General features: G+C 44.4%; 2 protein-coding genes across 4 annotated transcripts; both read right to left on the bottom strand.

Annotated features, from left to right (window-relative positions):
• Positions 1-1224: 1224 nt before the first annotated feature.
• On the bottom strand, positions 1225-4107 carry TXNDC15 (thioredoxin domain containing 15). Its single transcript, XM_063168700.1, has 4 exons — positions 3721-4107; positions 3058-3221; positions 2734-2864; positions 1225-2066 (listed from the first exon to the last, which is right to left on the bottom strand). The coding sequence occupies exons 1-4, from the start codon at positions 4090-4092 to the stop codon at positions 1870-1872; spliced, it is 864 nt and encodes a 287-aa protein (XP_063024770.1). The 5' UTR covers positions 4093-4107; the 3' UTR covers positions 1225-1869.
• Positions 4108-6251: 2144 nt separating this feature from the next.
• C14H5orf24 (chromosome 14 C5orf24 homolog) lies at positions 6252-18827 on the bottom strand. Of its 3 annotated transcripts, XM_063168699.1 has the most exons (3): positions 18753-18827; positions 10459-10888; positions 6252-8614 (listed from the first exon to the last, which is right to left on the bottom strand). In XM_063168699.1, the coding sequence occupies exons 2-3, from the start codon at positions 10883-10885 to the stop codon at positions 8574-8576; spliced, it is 468 nt and encodes a 155-aa protein (XP_063024769.1). In that variant the 5' UTR covers positions 10886-10888; positions 18753-18827; the 3' UTR covers positions 6252-8573. The 3 variants fall into 3 exon arrangements, with proteins under 3 accessions (XP_063024769.1, XP_063024767.1, XP_063024768.1); XM_063168697.1 differs by lacking the exon at positions 6252-8614 and having other exon boundaries at positions 8621-10888; XM_063168698.1 differs by lacking the exons at positions 6252-8614; positions 18753-18827 and adding an exon at positions 18336-18359 and having other exon boundaries at positions 8621-10888.
• Between the last annotated feature and the right edge of the window lie 2731 nt (positions 18828-21558).

Raw genomic sequence — 21558 nt, 5'->3', positions numbered from 1 at the left:
AGCACGGCCCCGCCGCCCGGCATGGCCCCGCCGGCCCGCCCCGCGGGAGGAGCCGGGGGAGACGGAGCGACGGAGGAAGGGGAGCTGCCTGCGCCGCCAGAGCCGCCCGGGGCCGCGGCTGGTACCGGCAAAGCGGCCGCCGGTCGGGAACGGGGAGGCTCGGGCACCGCAGCGCTCAGTGCAATTCCCTGGAAGGAGCTGGAGTGGGGATCGCTTCTGCCGTGCCTGCAGTGAGAGCACCAGAACCGGCCTAAAGCTGGGATTGGAGCATTCAGAGCAGATATTCAGGACAGCTTTGTCACTGTCGGGTTGCCCAGGGAGGCGGTGGAGTCTCCAGCCCCGGAGGGGTTTCAGAGGCGCCGGGATGCGGCGCTGGGTGATGTGGTTTAGGGTCTAGGGGTTACGGTGGCGGTGCCGGCGGAGGGTTGGTCTGGACGGTCGAACAGGTCTCTTTTAATCCTGATGGTTCCATGATTTGTGACACCTACCCGGGAGGAGAAGGGCCGAGCACAGCTGCCGGCCGCGAGTGGATTCTGTCGCACAGAGAACGGGCAGGGGTCATTTCCACCCCAGGGACCGCACTGAAACAGCCCCGCTCTGTTTGTAAACACATCCCTGTTTCGTTAGCGGTGAAGACATGAGCACTGGGGACAATCCAACCACGGGCCTCTCAAACGAACCAGATGGCAGAGGCAAGAATGCTCCAATTAATAATCTTTATTAATAACATTCACCCCAGCTTTATCTTCAGTAAGACCGAAGTCCTACCAGTGCAGTTTCCTTTTTGGACACAGATATACATGACCTCTGGTTTCCAGAGGAATAGATAGAGCCAACAGAGAAATTAATGAAGAATTACATTGCAGGGATCTGAGCTATGTGTCAAACAATAAGTCTTACGACTGTGTTTGCTTTATGTTAGTTTAATTTGCTCTCTGAACCACCCCATTAGGATACTCTGGCAAACCTCCACTATGATATATTTTATGCAATCACATAATCCACACAACATACCAGTCCATACCTTATCCAAAGCCCTCCATACTAATCATAACTAAAATAACCCATAAATTCTTTACATAGCCTCAAGTGGAGAGTGTGAAACTAACAAACATGGTACTAGAAATTTAACTAAACATCAAGACTGGTCTTGCTAATTTCAGCAGATGAGCTGTAGTTCAGAAATTGCATGTTTTTACTTCTGAAAGAAAGGGACTTAGAAGGTTACACTAAAAACCTGATTTATTTATTTTTTTAAAGGACAATTAATACAATTTCATTCAACAAGAATGTGGTAAATAAGTTGTATACACAAAGAGAAATAGTGAGGTGAGCTTGGGAAGTGACTCTAAATCTCATAAAGAACTGTTACTAAGTCAAAACTCAGATGAGAAAACCAGCACTGAACCCCAGTGCCAGAGATGGGAACAGTCACCTCCATGGGAGTGAAAAATCATTTAAAACATCTTCATAGTTCATTTTATGGACAGTCAAAGTAATGTACCAACACCTCCCTTCACCAGTGTTTGCCTTGCAGTGCCATGCACAGACCAATGTGATGTAAAAATCTTCCCTGATCTACAAATTAGAACTGTAACTAATTACATCAAAGTCCATTAAAAAGAAGTCAATCAGAGCAGCTTAATAAATACTTTAGTTCATGTTTTTTCATACTTGTTCACTTACCACTGGAATCGCCACAAATGGGCTTGTCAGAGATTCGGCAGCTCATAAATAAAGCCAATTTTCAGTCATTATTATAAATTACAACCAACAAATTCAACAGTTCATTCTTAGGTACTTCTAGTCCATAAAAATTCCCCCTTTACCAATAAGTGCAAAATCTAGTCCCTGTTTGAACCCCTGGGGTTATTCCTGGTGTTCGTGCTCCTGTCCCGGGATGAGCCAGCGGATGCTGTCGGTGCGGACGGTGGCATACATCACAAAGGCAGCCAGGAAGAGCACAGAGAACAGCAGCAGCCAGTCTATGCCCTTGGTCAGAACACTGGGCAGGGGCCCTTCCCAGTCTTCCTCTGTCACAGCCACATCACTTCTGGCTTCTATCCCTAAAAAACAAAGCACTTGGTCAACATCGTAATCACTAAATACAGACAGGCTGCTTTATCTGGAGCTTTGCTTGTGGTCTCTGTCTAAGGCTCAAACTCTGGTAGACTAAAATTTTGGTGAGATGGCCCTTGTACATTAACATGTACCCAGGATATGATTTACTGATATAAAAACTTAGGGATTTTTATGTGCATTTGCAAAACAGGAGAAGGCTTCTTCTGTCCTCCCAGAGAACAGCTTTCGATAAGTTGTGAGAGTTTCACAGTGCATGGAAATTTAATTTAGAATGTTTCAGGAATCTGATTTTTGTGCATTTCTGGAAATACAGATCCAGACAGCACTTCAGTGTGGATTAGAAGACAGCTAGCTGAGTGACAAAGAGAGTTTAATTTATTTCATTCTCAATTAAATCTTTGGGCAGGAAGATAATGCTCCATCCTTCTGGCAGCCTCTCTAGCTAAACCCCACTGTTCCCCCTGCTCTGTGACAGCAGCCCAAGGAGCTGAGTTTCTGCTCTCAGCACAGGCTGAAATCCAGCTCACAGCAACAACTGATTAAGGGAACCTCTGCTGAGTCCTCACAGGGTACACAGGGAGAGGAAAGCCCAATTTGGACCTTAAAGCCAGCCTGTTCTTCCCACTGGCAAACCAGAGCTGATTTACACACCTGTCTGGTTAAAAATGAAGTCTTTCAGGGTTTCCAGCGTTCTGTCTGTATGATTAAATCTAGCCATAGGTTTAGCACCTTGGAAAAGAAGGATATTTGGTACAGCCACAGTTCCAAATCTAGTTGATAAACTACAAAAAGAAAAAACAAAGCATGAAGGAAATTAAATCTTCTGGAGGAAGAACTAGAGACAATCACAATACCGAAAGTGTCAGTTTCACTAAACAAAATTGTCAGTTTATGTAGAGAAAACGTCACTCCTGTTTATAAAACTGAAAGCTAACAGAAATGAACTGCAGCTAGAGCATAGGGAGTGTGAGTTACCTGCTGTGCTGGGATGCATCCAGGGCCAGGAAGCGAAGAGTAGGAAATGCTCGGGGCAAAGAGTTAAAATGAGGTGCCAGGCTGGCAGAAAAGCGGCACCACGGCGTGTAGAACAGGACCAACGTACAGTCACTGCTGTTTGGGTTCAGGAACTCCATCAGGTCCTTGGAGAAAGCATGAGAGCAAACATGAACAATTACATATTTAACAGCTTGGGATGCAGCATTCAGCAATTGATTAGATACCTAGCAATACTGATTAAGCAGCTGCACCTTTTAAAACAGGTGGAGAACTGTATATAACCTTTTTTAAAAGTCATTTTAAAAGTTTGTTACCTAAAAATATACAGGCACATAACCATTGCAAGAAAAGAGATGGCACTAATTGCCATTAACGATTTCCAAGATAAACAGCAGTTCACAGAGCAGGAAAGCTGGCAGCACCCTGCAGGCACAGAGATAAAACACACAGGCACATGAAGAGAGCCCTAACTCCATTTTTTCCCCGCTCCGAATGGCCCAAAAAGCCTCCTTGCCCAGTCATATATTTGTTTCGGTAGGACTGAGGACGTTACCCAGGGAAATTCGCTGAGTCAGGCACTGAGAGGAGCAGGCAGCCGGGGTCACACCGACAGCGGGCAGCGAGCGGGCCCGCTCACTGTACCTGGGACACGTTGAGGATCTGCAGCGTGAAGCGCTCGATGCCCGTCGTGTTCCTCTCCTCGCAGTTCACCTTGGGAGCCTTGGCGCTGTCGGTGCCGTTCTGCTCCTCGGCGGCCGCGGGCAGCACGGGCTCCAGCACGGGCTGCTCCCGGGCCGGGCACGCATCGCCATCGCAAGCCCCGGCCGGGCCGCCGCTCGCCTCGGCCGGCACCGCCGACAGCAGCACGGGCTGCTCGCCCAGGGCCTCGCTGCCCACCATCGCGTCCGCCATCTCGGCCGTGCGGTACCGCACCGGCTCGGGGCCGCTCCGCTCCGCCGCTCCTGCGGGAAGGGCCGCACCGAGCCAGGCCAGCGCCAGCAGCAGCCGCCACATCCTCCGCACAGGCCCGGCCCCGGCGGCCGCCGCCGCGTCTCCCCGGACAACGAGCGCTTCCGCCGGATCCCCGGGACACTTCCCGTTCCGCTGCCGCTCCTGTTTCCGTGGGAAGAGCCCTCGGGGCCTGAGGGAGGTGGGGCAGCGGAGCGGGGCCGGGCCCTGCTCGTGTTACACAAAGCGGCTGGGTCTATCCGAGTCTTCTCGCGGCCCCGCCGAACCCCGAATTGGGTGTTCAGCCTGGAAAAGAGAAAAGTTTCGGGTGACCTAATTACGGCCTCCCAGTACCTGAAGGGAATTTGTAGGAAGGATGGGACAAGACTGTTTACAAGCGCATGTTGTGACAGGACAAGGAAGAATGGCTTAGATTAGATATTAGGAAAAAAAAATTCTTTACCAAAACTATTTTCAGAAAAAATTTACTGTGAGCATGGTGCGCCCTGCCAGAGGTTGCCCAGCGAAGCTGTGGTTGCCCCATCCCTGGAACGTGTCCCATCCCTGGAACCGTTCAAGGCCAGGCTCGACAGGGCTTGCAGCAACCTGGGATAGTGCAAGGTGTCCCTGCACATGGCAGGGGTGTGGAACAAAATGTTCTTTAAGGTCCCAACCCACACCATGCCATGATTCTGTGACCCCGCCTCGCAGGGCTGAGCCCGCGGTGAGCGGAGCCGCTGCCTGGCCCGGCTGTCGGGCTGCTGGAGTCATTTCACCCTTGATTTGAATTAGCTCAGGACGGAAATTCTTGCAACGAGACAAGTGTCATGGCTTCGGCAGGCTGCTGTGACTGAGCAGCGAGTACCTGGGATTCATCCCAGAGCCTGCTCTGGTACCATCGTGTTGCAGCCACAGCACTTCATCACAGCCGCGCTGCTTGGGGAAGGATTTGCCCGCTGCCCCTCTGGCCAGGGAAGCGCCGTTCGGGAGTTCTTTGCACACAAACTGTGCCTTAACCTACAGCAGGCTGGGGTGCGGGTAAAACGCGGCAAACTAAAGGTGTATTTTTAAAATAAAAGAGTTCTTGTCCAGCAGCTTATCAACCAAAGCTCCCAAGCAGAAAGGCAAGATAAATACTCCCATATTCCTTTTTAGGACATTGTATTTCTCCTGTTGCAGAATTAGTTTTTACTTTATTTCCATTTAATAGTGAAGCTTCAAGACTATTTGGGACTTTTGAAAATTACCACATTACTTCAAGTGCTGCTATCTTTTTTAACACACTTCCTTAAAACTGCCAGTAGTGCACAATGAGATTTTGCCAAAATTCTGCATCTGTCAAAAACTGATAGTCATGACTGAGGGGAGCATGAAGCATGCACATGGGAAAAGGGCAGGAAAAATCAAGTACATGTGTATAAATGAAGATGTGGGTCATTTATTACAGAAACTGGATTTTTAGCTTTGTTTTTACTCAGGTGTAGTTCTCCAACTGTGTCACTCCTTACAGCACACATTTTCTCGCTTGAAGCTTTTTCTTTCAAAGTCCAATTAGCATAAGCACTAATAATGAGGACATAATAATCTAAAAATAGAAAACATGAGGTTTGCACATAGAGGGAAAACATTTAATTAGATGAGCTGATACAGAACAAGCCTGAAAGCAAAAGCACAAAGGGAATCCAAACTGGTGCAGACCAGCAGAGAACAAGCTGCCCCATTCCCCCTTCTCCTTATGTTTTAGTCAAAAGAGCATTTTCAATTTGAAAACAATTTCTTACCGTGAATTTAATCCTAACATAATCTCCTTCCTGCCACAGCACAAATATTCTTGGAATACAGGGATATATATGTCTTATTCATCACAGAATAATGAATTATGATCACCATTCCACGAAAACTTTATTTATGAGTACTTTCAATTTGATTTCCATGTGCAACAGAGGGAAAAGTTAGCAGTTGACTATTTATCCATAGAGGGCTATAGCTCCTTTCCCCCCTTTTTCTTCTATTTGAGTGAAAGGACAAGTACAATTAAGTTACTGTCACGTTGTTTTCAATTCATTCAAAAATAAGCAACATTCCTCTATCTCCTGACATCTTGCAACTCAATCTTTTTGCCTTAATGTAAATATATGTAACATGTCCGTAACAAGTAGGTAATGCTGTCAACTGGCATCTTCAGCCAGAATTTAAAAGGTATTAAAAAAAACAGGGAACAATAGTTAGGTTTTAAAGTATTAACTTTATTAATAAATATACATCCATATGATGATGTAAATACAGATCATGAACACTACTCCATTCCCATACACATAATTGCACACGAGTAGCTCAAGTTCATGGACATAAAAACATACACAGTATCTAATCAGGCTTTTTACAGCAGAGGACAGGGTGCTGATACTAATTACTTAACAGATTACTGTTACCCCCAAAGTAAACCAGTGGAAAAGCAAATGATGCAAGACTGAAGGAACAGAAAGTGGTTCAAATTTCAGAATACAGATTCTTCTATTTCAAAAAAAAGTCACAAGGAGAAAGGTCTAGTGTCTACTAAAGTCATAAATATATTTAGCAGTGTTAAAATATATGCATTAAAATAGAGAAGAATAAACTTTTTGTAATCAGAAATGAAGTTTGCAGTTCCAAGTATTTATGATTGTTATCAGCTGTTTTAACTGTCAACTCTAAGGGGAGCATGAAACATTATTATACATATAACAAAGACCAGCAGAGCCACAGCTAATGAAACCATTGCACAAATGACTTCACATTGCTCTGCCTTTTAAAGCTCTTCAAAATGGGGAAGGGAGTTAAATTCTCATCTGAATTACTCAGTGTATTGTAGTTCCAGGTAATTCTCTTCACAGATACATCACTTTTCACTGACAAGGCTTCATTTTGTCCTGACTGAACATTAAGATCCTTCAGACAAAATGAAAATATATTCATTCAGAAGAGAGATCTTTAATGGCTCTAGTTAATTTGATTACTTTAAACTAAGTCCAAGATATAAAGAACATTGCTTTAATGACAAAGCTAAGTGCTGATTTTAAAAATACCATCTTTGATACCAAAGTCAGCTGCTTCTGATGGTATCTGATTTTTTTTCTGCCAAAATATGGTGCTAGCATCTTGAATCTGTCCAGTGCAAGACTTTATAGTAGCAAAATTATTTGGTTTTAAAGTTTAAGTAAATTTAATCAAGAAAATGAATAGTAGTTACTATATGTATCTTAAACAGTGAACTTTATAGCATCATTAAGGAATAATAGCAAGCTAATACATTTCATTTATGTATAAATAAGACATTAGAAACTTGATAATTAAAAGAAATTATTAAAACCTAAACTTGACATGTCGGTCTTCTGAACAGTGTTAACACACAACAGTGATCCTAGCTTATGAATAGCTGAATTATGATATATAATATAAAATAAGCAATTTACCTTACAAGTAATGTTTTCATACTATGGGAGGAAAATGCCAGTTTTCCCATTGGTACTAATAAAGTTTAGGCATTAACATGCTGTTTCAGTGTTTCTCATGAAAAAAAAAAGTGTTGAAAAAAGCACAATGTATTCTGCAGAGTATACATAGGAAGAACAGAAGCATTTGAAAATTCCATTTCTAGTCACTTTGAATCTCCTCTTTTTTTTCCCTTCACTGCATGGCACCAGTAAACTCCAGTCAGATGTAAAATAAAGCAGAATTAGGAAACACCAGCAGTGCACTTCTGATCTCCTTCCTCAATCCAGAGCGCCAAGCAGCACTGCAGGCTCTCTGAACACTTTTCTATTTGATGCTCATCATTTCACAACTGACAACATTAATTAGTTTTTACTGGGATTATATTTCATCTGATATAATTAATAACCACTGTAATGAACAGAAATTGCTTAGGTGATTTCATTATTTCATCAGCATACTTGAATACAAATGATACTAGCAGAACAGCAATACATCTGCATTATCTCCTGACACACAGCACAGCACCATTGAGTGGATGCACAAGTGAGGAACGGACAGGAGCAAACAGGATCAGCAGGAGGAGGTAAGGAGTGGAGTTTCTCCAAGGGACAGTGGTGACATGCAACACGTTCCTTGCCAGCGAGCTGTGACACTCCTGCACTTACACATTCAGCTGAAGAGGACTGCTTGCCCAGCTGAGTTCAGGAAAGAACTTAAAGCAGTCTTTTGTTGAAAAATTATCTGATTAAAAACTGCCAATGCAACACAGATCCTGAGGGTGAATGAACTCACGTTAGCATTTTGCATGTGTCAGAAGTTACATCTTCTGAGAGAGACTGCTAAATTTCAGACTTGAGAGTTTGTTGAGGAACAGAACAACTGGATTTCAGAGCTTCAGCATGAAGAAACTATTCCTTAGTAGCAATTTAGCTGCCATTAGTTCATGTACTGACTAAGGAGCCATCCAGTAAAAGTTGAGGTTCATTGTCTTAGTTGCCAGTCCATACAGAGTTCCCCCAAAACAATTCAACACACCTATTGTAAAGTACAGCAAAAGTCCAGCTCAAAATGTGTTAGGCATCACTGGAACACCTGAAGGCTTGCTGCTTTTTTCCTGATAAAAAAGGTATGAAACATGACATCTGTTTCTTGTCATCACTGAAAGCAAGAGGTCTAGTCAAAATGACAGCAGGCCAGAATAGCATTTATGTTAACAAAAATGACCATCATTACCCATTCAGCACAGGCTCAACCCAAATTTTATTCTCCCCCAAATATGCAAACTCTACATATTCCCCCTCCCCAGGTATTTCAAACTATGAATTTATCATAAAGTCATCTTATATGTGAAATGACTTAAACTTTCTTCCAGATTAAAAAAAAAAAAAAGGAAAATTAATTTTGAACAAACAATACATAACACTGAGGACTGATTATTTTTTTCTTTTGAAGTCTGGATGAAAGGATTTTACACACTCACACTCACACATTCTCCCACACTTCAAAAAATTACACACACCCAGTTGAAAAATGGAATATTTCTTTTGGGAGGAGGGGAGGTTTTAGTTTGAGTCAAGAAAGGTGTTTATAGTTAACCAACAACATTTTTTCTGGCTTGCATGCATAGATGAATTACTCTATATCTGGGATCTAGCAGTGCAGTAAACTGCATCCTGTTTGCATCAGCTATACAGTTTGCTTTTGTAAATGATGAAAATGGTGTCCTTTGGTAGATATATAAGCTTCCATAACTTAAATATAGTATAAATGTCTAACAATGAAATAACTATTTCCAGGAATATCTGGCAAAACTGAGTCTAAAAATTTGGCAACAGTGTCTATTTAAAAAGTTTAATTTGTAAACATTATAGGTTATTACTTTAAAAGCTATTAAACTGTCGCCATCTAAGCACAGATTTGAAAGGCAAAAGCCAGAGTAAATAGCTATTTACAGATTTAAGAACATACTGTTTAATATTAATCAAGTGCCTAACTAGAATGAACAGTATTTAATTTCTTATAAAATATTTCAAATTCCAAATAATTCTTTGTGGTTTGGTATATGTATTATTAGGCATTTCAAAGTTACCCAGCAGAATCCTGTAACAGTGTACCCAAAAGAACAGCTCTCACCTAATGGCAAAGTAACTTGTTTTTGTAAGGCTCTGTGCAGCTGTAATGCACTGTACAAATGCTCAGGTTTCTTTAATATCTCCCAAAATGCTATTGGAGGATGAGTTGAAATTCACTTAATGCTACAACTCTAGAAACAAAAGTCACTGGAAATCACTTTAGAAAAAAAGGTTGGCTTTTTTTTGTTTAAATCTATTGTAAGTCTATCTGAGGTCTGTAGAAGGTCCAGCAGAAGTAGAAAACGTGGCTTGCCCCTTTATCAGTTTTTCTTACCAAGTAAGAACTTAACTGGCTAAGTTACTTATTGTGGGACAGGCCACATCATGAACCATCAGCCAGCTAATTTCTGTCCTCCTTATTTCAATTATTTAATGCACAACCACACATCTAGATTTATGAGAAACTGAACTTAAAACTAGGGACATGGACATTACTTAAGTACTGACACCAAGGCATAATGAATAATTTCAGACTTCCTTATAAATTATGATTTTAAATCAACAGAAGCCTTTTTAAACCAAAGCCTTCCCAACATTCTGTTAGTTATTAATTGCACCCGTAGGTTATGGCATTATTGAAATAAAATCTAGAAGCTCAGACTTAAGCAAACAGTACAAGAGAACTCAAGAAACATGCCCAAAATCAGCATAAAGCAGATTAGTAAGGAGTTACTCATTCCCTCCCTTCATTCATTAGGCTGCTTGATTTTGCTGCTAGTTTCCCCAGCAGCATGGACTCCTCTGTTATGCACCATAGGGTAAGGAAAAGCTGCACTGCCACAAGTATAATTGAGATTTGCAAGCCGTGATAGAGCTTTAATGCTACCTGGAGGTCTGCCTGGGCTGACTTTGTATCCTGCTGCTTTAGTTGTACCCAAGGGTCTGCCTGGACTTGTCTTAAATCCAGCTGCTTTGGTGGTCCCCAGGGGTCGCCCTGTGCTGGTTCGGTACCCTGCAGATTTGGTGGTCCCTGACGGCCTGCCGCGCTTCCCGGAGCGGTTCAGGTTTTTCTTTTTCTTTAGTTCATCTTTTGTCTCTATATTCCTGCCACTTGTGGTCTGCAAGTGGGGGTCGTTCAAGGCATCTTGTCTCTGGCAGGCAATGGGTTTGTGGCTGACTGCGTGGCTGTACTTGCTCTGCTGCGTGGCGTAGAGGTCAAACTGATCCGCAGCCCTCACATTGTCTTCGTTCAGGCAAGAGCTCTTGCCGCTCCCACAGAAGGCTGGATTACTGCTGGCAACAGGGTGCATCATTTTCTACCAGAAACAGGAGAGGGAAATATGTATCAATATATCATAATGCTGCAGCGTTGCACAAAAGAGAATCTTTCAAAAGCTACCTCTGTTTCATCAATTAGTCCGAACTACTTTGTCTATTTTTAGTAAACAGTACTAATGTCAGTAAATTACTTTTGAAATGAGTTTTATTAAGCCTTCACTTGAGGTTCTGCACAGTAACCTTTACACATAGTTAAAAAGGAGAGTTTAAACCACATATTATTCACATAGGTATAATTAGAGCAGAGTAAGTTAAAAAACTGAACAACAGCATTTCAGAAACCAAGACCTACAATTTGCTCATCTATGATTCCAAAACCTTTCTAACCAAGTAGCATCTAAATTTTAGTTGTTCTGGCTCTAAGATTGATATGTGACTGAGCTGTAAGCCAAAGAAAGATATGTTATATCTCTCTTGGTATAGTAGATACAGGATCCTAAAGATTTTTTTTTTGTTTGGTTAACTGCAGCAAAAGAATAAAGTGCGAATCAGTTTTCTTATTTCATGTCACAATTAATGTCAAAGAAAGAAACACATTGCATTTGGCATTGGCATTTGGCAACACAATGGTGCCATAGCTGGGAAAGCAGAGGGATGAAATGAATTTGTAACGAGGTACAAGATGCTGGATTGCAGAAATGCCACTGCTGTCCTAGTTAGCAGAGCACGTACAGGCTGCTAGCAATGCCAGCACTGAGATATGTTGGTATTGTTGGCATTGCCAACAACTCTGGGAAATAAAGCAATTACATCTTCCATTCAACTATACTGGTTCTACAACTTAAGTAAGCTGCAAATACTCAAAGTCTAAGAAAATAATATTTAGCCATGTTGAAGACAGTATTAAGCCAATAAATACCTGTCCCTTCAGAGTATTTCTATGTCTTACAGCCACGTTTAAGACACCAAAAATTACTTCCCATGTTAAATTTCACAAGTAGATAAGGTCTGGAAGATTTATTATCTTTTCCTACAATAGCTATGGAATATCACCTACAGCAACATAATTTAAACTCTACCATTGATTACTGAATTTACTTGGCAGTTACAAATGTTTCCTGCCAGCCAGAGAGAAAGCACACAGCACAGTCTATTTACCCTGGAGTAAATCCCCGTGCTCTTTTCTCCTGATTACAAAGGATACATTCCCTGTTGGAACACTCAATCTACCCTGGCTTGTCAAATGCACATTACAGTGTGCATTACTCTTGTGCAAATATATGAATATGGGTTTATGTCAAACAGTGAAATTATGATAGCTATATAGTTTAAATATTAGATGTTCTAGCAGAGATAATCCAAGTGCTACAATCCTGGTGCATTGCATGGGGTACAGTGGAACAAAAGTGAAACCATTGTTGTTGCAGCTGTTAACGTCCAAGCCAAACAACTAAGAATAGTTTGCAAGCCTGCACTTTGCAAAGGACAAAGGAAATAAGCTCAGGTCAAAAGACCAGACAGACTGATCTGTGCAGCAATGCAGAAGGAAGCTTGGGGTTTTCTACAATTCAGTCAGAAACTGTTACCTTTATTTAACCCCACTAGAAAAGTGCCTGCAATTATCACAAAAAATACCTGAGATTTTTCATGATATGTAACTGCAAACATGAGGGTTCTATAATGTCCCTTTGCTGCAGAGAGTGTAAAGCCCAGCAGCTCTGAAAGGCTGTTCAGCTGTTTGTTGATCCACTAGAGCCACTTGGAGTGCTGAGCAGCATTCTTGTCTCAGGACTCATTTTAAACACAGGAATACTGGCTTTGGCCCCAAAAACCTGCTCCAAGCTCAGCTGCCACAAAGAAGGGTCAGCTGAGCTGCCCAGCATCCAAGGAACAAACACAAGGAACACCCCAGAGCTGGGAGAAGGCACTGAATAAAAGCAGAGGCCTCTGCTATTTCTCATGAGACCAACCAGGCTCACACTCCTGTGGTACATTCTTACTCTCTGCTTCTTCTCCTCATTACACTTGGGGGATTTTTCCATCCCTCTTTCTGGGGGAGAACCATCACAAGCACTCCCAGACAGTGAATATATTCTGCTGTAGCTGATGAATGCTGGAGCTTCATCACCATATGCATGTGCTTTGTGTCTACTGCAATACCACTGACAAACACTGACTTCTCACACAAACCCTGGCTGATGATGCTTTACCTTCCATCTGGCAACAACCAGCGTCACTGGAATGGATGAATGAAGAAAGACAGTACAAATCAGTAACTGTTTAAAATTTCTTTCTAGAAGAAGCTTAATAAAACCCCCAATCTCAGTGGAAGACTGCCAACAGGGTTTTTTAATCCATTCCCCCCCCCCCCCTGCACCATTTTTCAACAAACCATGCATATTTCAAGTAGTAGCCAAGGTTCCTCTTTTATCTTCTTTAAGACTTTTTTTGAAAAGTTTTTAAAAGGAAATCTGTAATCAAGCTTAATTACCCTAACATGGAATCTCCAGCACAATTTTCCTTCATTCATATTACAGTAGGGAATAAAAGAATGTAGAGAGTCTATGGAGTGGAAGCAGGTTTCTTGGCAGGGAGATATACAGTATAAAAGAAAATTGGTATAAAATGCAAAGCTATGCCAATTTAAAAATTACACTCCAGCTAAATTGTATAGCTAAACACATACAATTTTGTGTGCAATCATTCTTGAATAAAACCCTCCAAAAAGTTTCCAATAAGATAGAACTTTCTCATTTTAAACCTGTAAATAGGCATGCAAAAATATTTGCAACAGTTTACATAAATCAGTTTTTAAACTGATTTAACTGACTGGCAGAACATCTCTGTATCAACAAACAATTAAGATGAGGCACTGCAACAGGGAAATTAAGTTGTATTTCAAAAAGATTCCCTGGAAAGTGACTGTGGAGGATTTTCTGTATGGATCTTTGAGTGCCTGGTAATTTATATCCCTACAAGTGCTGGGGAAGGGAGGAGACACTGGATAAGCTGGCTTTGGGAAAAGAGAGGCAGCTTCTCATGCAACAAAGCACAGGAGTTCCACTACTGCTAGAAAGAAACAGGACAATCTGTTGGAAAAGAAATTAAATTTAGCAAAATATTTAATTATAGTGAGTTGTGTGTGAACTGGTTTGTTAAAAAGTAGTTTTGTAGCCGTTGAAAAGTGTGTTGAGTTTTGTGTGTAACCTAGCAGGTAGTCTTAGGGATTTAATAAATAATTAAACTAGTGCAGGAAAGTAAGAATGCTAACCTGTCTGGAGGCAGCATACAATGCTCTTAGAATAAGATAAGCAGAAGATTAATGATCTTGTTTGTGAACCAAGGAATGTATCACAAGGGGTCTGTGACCAGGCAAGGGGAACGGGAAACTGTTTCTTGGAGACTTTGTTGTGAATTGCATGTATAAGAGGGAAGCACCCAGACCTGAATTTGGGGGCTCGGACTTTGGGACGTGAGTCCCCCAAGCTCCCCGGGCCCTTAATAAAGCACCCACAAAACTTATCCGAGTTTTGTGTCATTTATCAATCGGGCAACAAATCCAGCTGGGACCACAAAGCTTTGCTACAAGGGGATGTCTGGACATGGTCATGACCCCCTCATATCCCTAAAATACAGCTTCACACGCAGCTCTGGCTCACAGCTGCTGAGGCTCCCACTATTGTTATGGCCCCTCTCTCTCTCCAGGCTTTCCTCCTGCAGGAAATTCCCATTCATGACCTATTCACTACACAAAATTGTAATATCAAAGCTACTTAAATCACATGACATAAAAACATCCTCTTGGGCTGAGATGTGATGCCATCTTTGGCTTTCAAACATCACACCTTGCCTTCTTCATGGGGATGATTCAGCTGCCAGTGCAGACAAGATGAAACCTTTGACAAGCAGAGAAGTCCACAAGGCCCCCAGAACAGGCACTTGCTCAGTTGTTGTTTTACACTGAGAACTGGACCTGAGAGCCATTATCTGCACTGAGCAGAATAATCAGCTCCATCCAGCACCAGCAGCAGCAACTGCTCTGCTCCCACCCACCCACCCTGCCTGCCTGCTGTGCCCTGGGGAGCGCCACAACAGACCTGACTCAGCAAGTGCCTCTCACTTCTGCTAAAACACACCTGAATCACAGCAAAACTGCAAAAAATTCCAAGTCCACCTATATTACATCTTTCCAAATGATGAATACCAAGAAAGGTAAACTCCTCACACCAATTTTGCTTTTAATCAGGGTTAGTATCCAACACCCGCTCGTTTTTCTGAGGTTTTTCACCGCTGAGCTTGCAATAGTTTCCACAGTATCGATGGGGCTGTGGGAGGCTGGAGCAGCACATTTTCATCATCATCCAACACACACAAAGTATGTGACTCGCTCCTTAACAACACAAGCAGCCACAAGCATCACTTGTGCAGCTCTCTGAAGGTCACTGTGGCCAGTGAACGCTGCAGGAGCAGAGCACAGGCCCGGCTCTGTTCAGGATCCCTCATAAAGGACGCTCTATGCTGAGCCCCAGGGCCCTGGGGAGCTCACAGGGCTCCTTTGCTGTGCAGGGGGGTTGAGCAGCAACTGCAGCAGGAGGAATATTTTCCCTTTCAAGACCACAACAGAAATATGGGGTCAGTTCTGTTCTTCTCTCTTAGGACAGCATGTGTGAGAAATCCTTTCATCACTCACTAAGAATTCTATCAATTTAAATGTTTTTCACATGTCTCCTTTATTGTCAGCTCCTTTTCTACACATTAACTCTTGCTAAAGTAGGGCCTTACCCAGTTTTTAAAACCCTGTAATTGCTTACTTTCACAAGGATGTCCCTTACCTGGAGTAGTCATAAATGTAAATATTTAAAAAATACTAAGTATTAAATTCTATCAGTGGCACAACATACACTGTAACACTTGAACCTACAACTGAAATCTTATCTACTTGTGAAGTTTGATAACCAGCTTTTCCACAATGTGCTTATGAAGCCCTTGCTGCAGTTGGTGCATAATATGTTTATTTTCTCACCATCTGACACCAGGTAAGATGCCAAAATGTAAGAAATAATTTCTTTACAGCAGTGACTTCCTAGAGTTACTACATGACAACACAGGACTGCAAATCAAGAGACAACATAATTTTGGAATTTTGGTTATTCTTAGAAATTAAGGAGTTCTCCAAGCAATACAACTTATAAGTGGTGACCCAGAGTAATTTTCTTATATGCCAGAAGTTAAGAGAAGAGTTATTTGGAGCTGAAACACCCACTCACTCCCTTCAAACTCCCCTTCCCCAGACGTGCCAGGCAGAGTGGGAGCCTTCATCTGTGCCTCCTGCTCCTCAGCAGAGAGCTGCAAGCTGGGTGCGGCCTCTGTGCCCCCGGGAGTTCAAATCTTTAGACTCAGACACCCCAGGAGAAACAAAGCTCTCCAAAGCCTAAGCACCAGCTTTGTATTACAGACAAAGCTCAACTGCTCTCACAAAGAGTTGATGTTGGCAAGCACCACTAGGCTAAGTGTAAAGTAAACTGAACTTTTAGGGTTCACTCGTTATTTGATTGCAAAACCAGGCAAACAAGTCATTGTTAGGCTTTCTAACCCTAAAAACCAAATAAGCCAGATCCAAGGGCAGAGTTTCACTAGATGCTAACATTAGCACGTCAGCTGACTTCTTCCCAGCCCAAAACCAAGATCATATATGATGATAATGAACAGGACACCTTGAAAGACTTAAGACTGCCTCACAAAAATTAAAGAAGCTGGCATCAATGATTTAATTATTATTTAATTATCTGTGCACCTCCAGTCACACTGGCACAACTGTCAGTTTGGTTTCATAATCAACAGAAAAACCACTCTGAATCCGCCCTTTTTCTGAACAGGACAATCTTGCCCTTTCCTCTTCTCCCACATTCCCACTCCTTCTGCCAACACCAACTATTGTGCAAGAGCAGGACAAACCGACACCAGGGATCTGATCCAGGTGAAAACTAATCCAACAAGAAAGCAAAAGCAACAGTGTGTAGGCACAGGGGCAAGAGAGTAACAGAAACCCACATTTCCATTAGCACAGAGACAGTGCCAGGTCAGCCTAAGCCACAGGACCCACTGGCTGCCACTGACCCACTCCCTGGTACTGTTACTTAAAAAAAAATAACAAGATCTCAAAAAGATGGTCTTAGTGGACTTCAGAGATCTGGATGACAGGCGTGACAAGTCCCAAACACAGCACGGGGAATGGAGGTCGGAGAAAAACCCCGGAGCTGGGGATGGAGCAGCACAGAATGGAGGCAGCCATCAGGCCAGACAGACTGGCTTAGGAGAGTAGGTGAAACTGCACCCTCATTATTCTGTGGTTCTGCAATTACCAAACTTCAAGGCAAACCAAATATGCATATGAATGATGGAGCAGGTAGAGGTAGATTTTATAAAGAAAGGATTATTAGTGTTTGTGAATTGTCCATTCACCTCAAGGGGCTATTCCCAAATAAAAAGGAGCAGTCCTTGCCATAGCCTAGAACAGGGCTTTGAGGAGCTGGAGATGCTTATTCATCTCCGTGGGTGTTCCCACCCACCCTCTTCTCCCCAGGGCTGCAGCCTCCAACAATAGCTCCAGAGGTAAGAGGTGCTCATTCATCTCAGTGGGTGTTCTCACCTACCCTCTCCTTTCCCTAGCCTGCTACCACAAAAGGACTTTCAATTTTAAGAGATGGATCCGGCACCTCCTTGCTGACGTGCATTTTCACAGTGCTTCTCTGTGATGGGGCCACGCAGAAGGCTCTGGACACCTGTCCACCCACCCAAACACAGCCACGGCAGTGTCCTTGTGTGAGACAGCTGGAAGACAGAGTCCACTTGTTGAATCTGTTCAACAATGGCCAATGGAAGAACATGATGGAATTTTTTTTAATTTAAGGCCGCATCTAAAATATCAGGGATATGGCTACAGACACACACAAAATTCTAAGAGAAACTGTGGCATCTGAAGACTGAAATAGAAATAAACCATAATTTAAGAATATCTTAACAAAGTGCCCCTCCTACCCTTTCATTTTACACAAATAAAAACCACATGGATCAAAATAACTGTTAATCCACAGACAACTGCATAAAAATTTAAAGTGCAACTATTCACTAATTAATTACACCAGAAGAACTATGCACAAACAAGAATGCACTAAACTATCCACAACTGAACACGAGAATACCCAGCACTGACACGCGTTATATCAGAAGGCAAAGAGGCACAGAAGGGACACAGTGAGGCTCTCCAGGTACAGATGTGCAGGGCAGTGAAGGCATCCGCTACCGAGGTGTGTCAGGAAACACCTCCACGGGCTGTCCGCGCACACCCAGCTGCCCCACGCGAACGGGAACCCGCTCTAAGCAAACAGCCCCGCACACAGACCAGCCCCACGCACGGAGCCGCGGCCGCTGAAGGGAAGGAACAATTCCCGGCCGCAGGCTGGAGACAGGAGGGCCCAGCCCCACCTGGAGCGGCCGAGGGCCGGCTGAGGGGACAAAGGGGCGGCACAGCTCGCTCCGCCTCGGCCGCAGCCGGGGACGCGGCGCCGGGGGTGGCCTCGGCGTCCCTCGGTGTCCCGTGTCCCGCGCGGGGGGCACGGACAGGGCCCGGCCCCGGGCTCCGGGCACGGCCGGGCGGGGACAGCGGGGCAGGCGGCGATGGCGCAGCTCCGCTCGCACGGCCCCGCGGGGCCCGGGCACCGCACCCTGGGGCGAGCAGATCGCGGGATCGCCCTCAGCGGCGGGGAGGGAGCGGAGGGGGGAGAGCAGAGCCCCGCTCCGCTCCGCTCCCCTCCCCCGCCGGCCGCGGCTCCATCTTGTCCGCCCGCCGTCTCCCACCGCGCGGAGCAGGGGCCGGGGCCCGCGGGCCCGACCCGCACCTACCTGAGAGGCTCGGGGCGGCGGCGGCGGCGGCGGCGGGCGGAGCGGCCGCCTCCCCACACCGCGCCGGGCGGCTGCAGGGAGGGGACGGGCGCAGGGGAGGGAGGGAGGGAGCGGCGCTGCGGCGGGCGCGGGCGGCGGGGCGGGCGGGGCGCGCTCCCGAGCGGGGCCGCGCCGCGGGGGCGCGCGCGGGGCGGGGCTGCCGAGGCCCCTCCCCCGCCGAGGGTCGGGGCCGCGCGGCCGCCGCCATTTTGTGGGGCGGGCGGGCAGAGGTGAGGCCGGTGAGGGCACAGACTTGTGCCCAAGCCTTGAGGCACCGTGCACGGCTCTGCACATCCCTTGAAGCGGGTGGATATTACTGGTGCTTCCATCACTGCCGTCTGGATGGAGGAGTGTGGTATCTTCTGTGTCAAAAACACACACACAGGCTCACTTGGGTTGGAATGCACTCTGGGGTCAGCGGGGCCAGCCCATGACCGACACCACCGTCACACACACCATGGCACCGAGTGCCACCTCCAGCCTTTACTCAGACACCTCCAAGGGCGGTGGCTCCATCACCTCCACTCCACCAAACGCTGCAGTCCATTATGGAATAGTCCAATTGTTAGAAGGATGTATGACATGGATGTATGCCATGAGTTCTGGCTCCCTGCTGACTCTGCAGTGGAACAGAGCATAGCTCACACAGGGCTGGGTCCGGGCATGGACCATCTCTGGGACTGCTGGTTATTAAATACTTTGCTTTGTTTCATCCTTCCGTGTTCTGAAGAGCTCAGTCTTGCAGTAGCACTTCCTTATAAACACAATTTCATACCTGCAAGCAGGAACAGCAGCTGCAGGAATTGCAACTTCAAATGTTTACAAAAAGATGCCCAGCACATTTCACCATCCAACCTTTTGCCTACTTGGTGGAGGGCTGTGACCAACATATTTTTTAATGCACATTTGTTAATGACTATAACAGATTCCTGCCCTTCATGAGCACCCTTGGTCCAGGGTCTGAATGACTACATTGGTCCTTAAATGACTGACACACAAAAAAGCCTGAAAAATATTGTGTATTATTCAGATGAGGTTTTAGATAACAAAAGCAGAAAAGACCAGGAAACAAACCTGTAGCTTTCACAAATGGTTAATTCTGCTTTTAAAAATATTTTCCTCTCCTGCTGTTGTTTGAGGAGCAGACTGCTGTACTGCAACACTAAGATATTCCATTTCTACAATACTTGGAGCTCTTCAGGCCGAAAATTGCTGTGAAACATCCTGCCAAGATGATGATTCGTATTCTTGCCATTTCTTCCTAATGCATGCAGGAATCCTCACTTGCAATATAAGAAAGCAGCAGGGAAAAGCAGCATTTATTTAGCTTAATTTAGCAAATGATTCAGTTTATTTACAAAGCTCATCTTTCTGCTGTTCAAACGCCTGTTGGAAATGCCAATGAAAAATGGTTCCGTTTGATACCTTTCAGTGTCCTGTTATTTGCAATATTTTAATCTGGAAGGTAATGAAGTCAGGCTGGGCTTATCCTCCTGGTTTCTGCAGAAATTTTGGTCTCAACAGAACAGGAGCCATCAGGCCCTGGAGGAGTGGCAGTGCAGTGTGAGGCAGTGAAAGGCTCCATCCTGAGCTGTGAAGCTGGAACCCAGCTGTTGTCGAGGCTGTTCCTGGCAGAGCAGAGCAAGATCCAATTGTCTGATCTGGGACTGGCTGGTGTCACTGCCCTGCACCAAACTCCAGGCAAACCCACACCAGCTGAGCCAGCTCAAATTGTCATCTGATAGCAACAGGGCCTGGTCCCCCTGTGTGAAACTGTGCTGATAACAACATGGACCAAACACTGATAAACTGCTCTGCCACTCTCTTCTTTTGTCACAGCTCCCAGGGCCTGAAGCACTTTGGTTGTGGATCTTCTTCCTCCTTTTCTTCCTCTAAAGGACTGACTCATTAGCAGTACCAAATGACTGCATTAATTATCTGTAAGATAAGTGATGCAATGAAATGTTGAGCCTTCCCACATCCAAGCCACAAAATGCCATTCTCCTCCTCTCTCAGTGGAGATTTCGCCAAAGGACGCACATTTTCAAGGAGAGGAAGGGCCTCAAAGCACAAGTTCCTTGTTCTGCCAATACAGGAGCTTCTCCTCAGTCCTGGGCTCCAGAGCATGCTGAGCAAACAGGGAGAAGTTAGTTTGGGAACTGCCATGGCCTCCTGTCTATTTAACTGAATTATCAGAGCTGGTCATCTCTACAAATTCACTTCCTAGCTAACATGCACAGGCAGAGGAAATGTAGGTTTTAATGAAAATCCTTAATCTTAACTCTGAGTGTAACATTTTCCTTGCTTGGCCATTCATTTCAGAGGAGCTGCCATGGGGTATTCATTATTTTGAGAAATGTTTGTGATGGTGAACTTCATACTTAGAATGGCCAAAGTACAAAATAACTTAATCATATGCTCACTCCGCAGTAGGTTATTAATAATTTCTTAGCTCACTAGAACAACTTAGATCTGAGATGTTAATTAATTTACCTCTGCTTATGCTGGTCAGCTTAACAATCTTGTATCTCTCAGTAAAGAAAAATATTTAAATCTGTTTCAGATGAAAAGTCTCAGAGAACCAATGTTTGGGTGGCAATCACTCAGACTAATGGTCATTTATTTAAAAACAATTGTTTCCACTGTAGCTAAAACTATGAAAACAAATCTTCCTGCCTGGCACTTTATAAACATTGTACAAAATGTACATTTTGGGACAAATTTGAATCCAGCTGTGCCCCTTTTCTTTTTGCATTTTTAGGTTGCT

The sequence above is a fragment of the Melospiza melodia genome, chromosome 14 (assembly GCF_035770615.1).
Source record: "Melospiza melodia melodia isolate bMelMel2 chromosome 14, bMelMel2.pri, whole genome shotgun sequence".
NCBI classification, from domain to species: Eukaryota; Metazoa; Chordata; class Aves; order Passeriformes; family Passerellidae; genus Melospiza; species Melospiza melodia.
The sequence above is the reverse complement of the archived record's forward strand: the minus strand, read 5'-3'. Positions and strand labels throughout refer to the sequence as shown.

Excerpts from the sequence above, each read along its gene's own strand:
- C14H5orf24 (XM_063168697.1), bottom strand. The coding sequence starts at position 10,885 with ATGATGCACCCTGTTGCCAGCAGTAATCCAGCCTTCTGTGGGAGCGGC.
- TXNDC15 (XM_063168700.1), bottom strand. The coding sequence starts at position 4,092 with ATGTGGCGGCTGCTGCTGGCGCTGGCCTGGCTCGGTGCGGCCCTTCCC. Across the intron at positions 3,222-3,720 it reads AGATCCTCAACGTGTCCCAG|GACCTGATGGAGTTCCTGAA; the intron begins GTACAGTGAGCG and ends GCTTTCTCCAAG. Across the intron at positions 2,067-2,733 it reads CTTCATTTTTAACCAGACAG|GGATAGAAGCCAGAAGTGAT; the intron begins GTGTGTAAATCA and ends TTTGTTTTTTAG.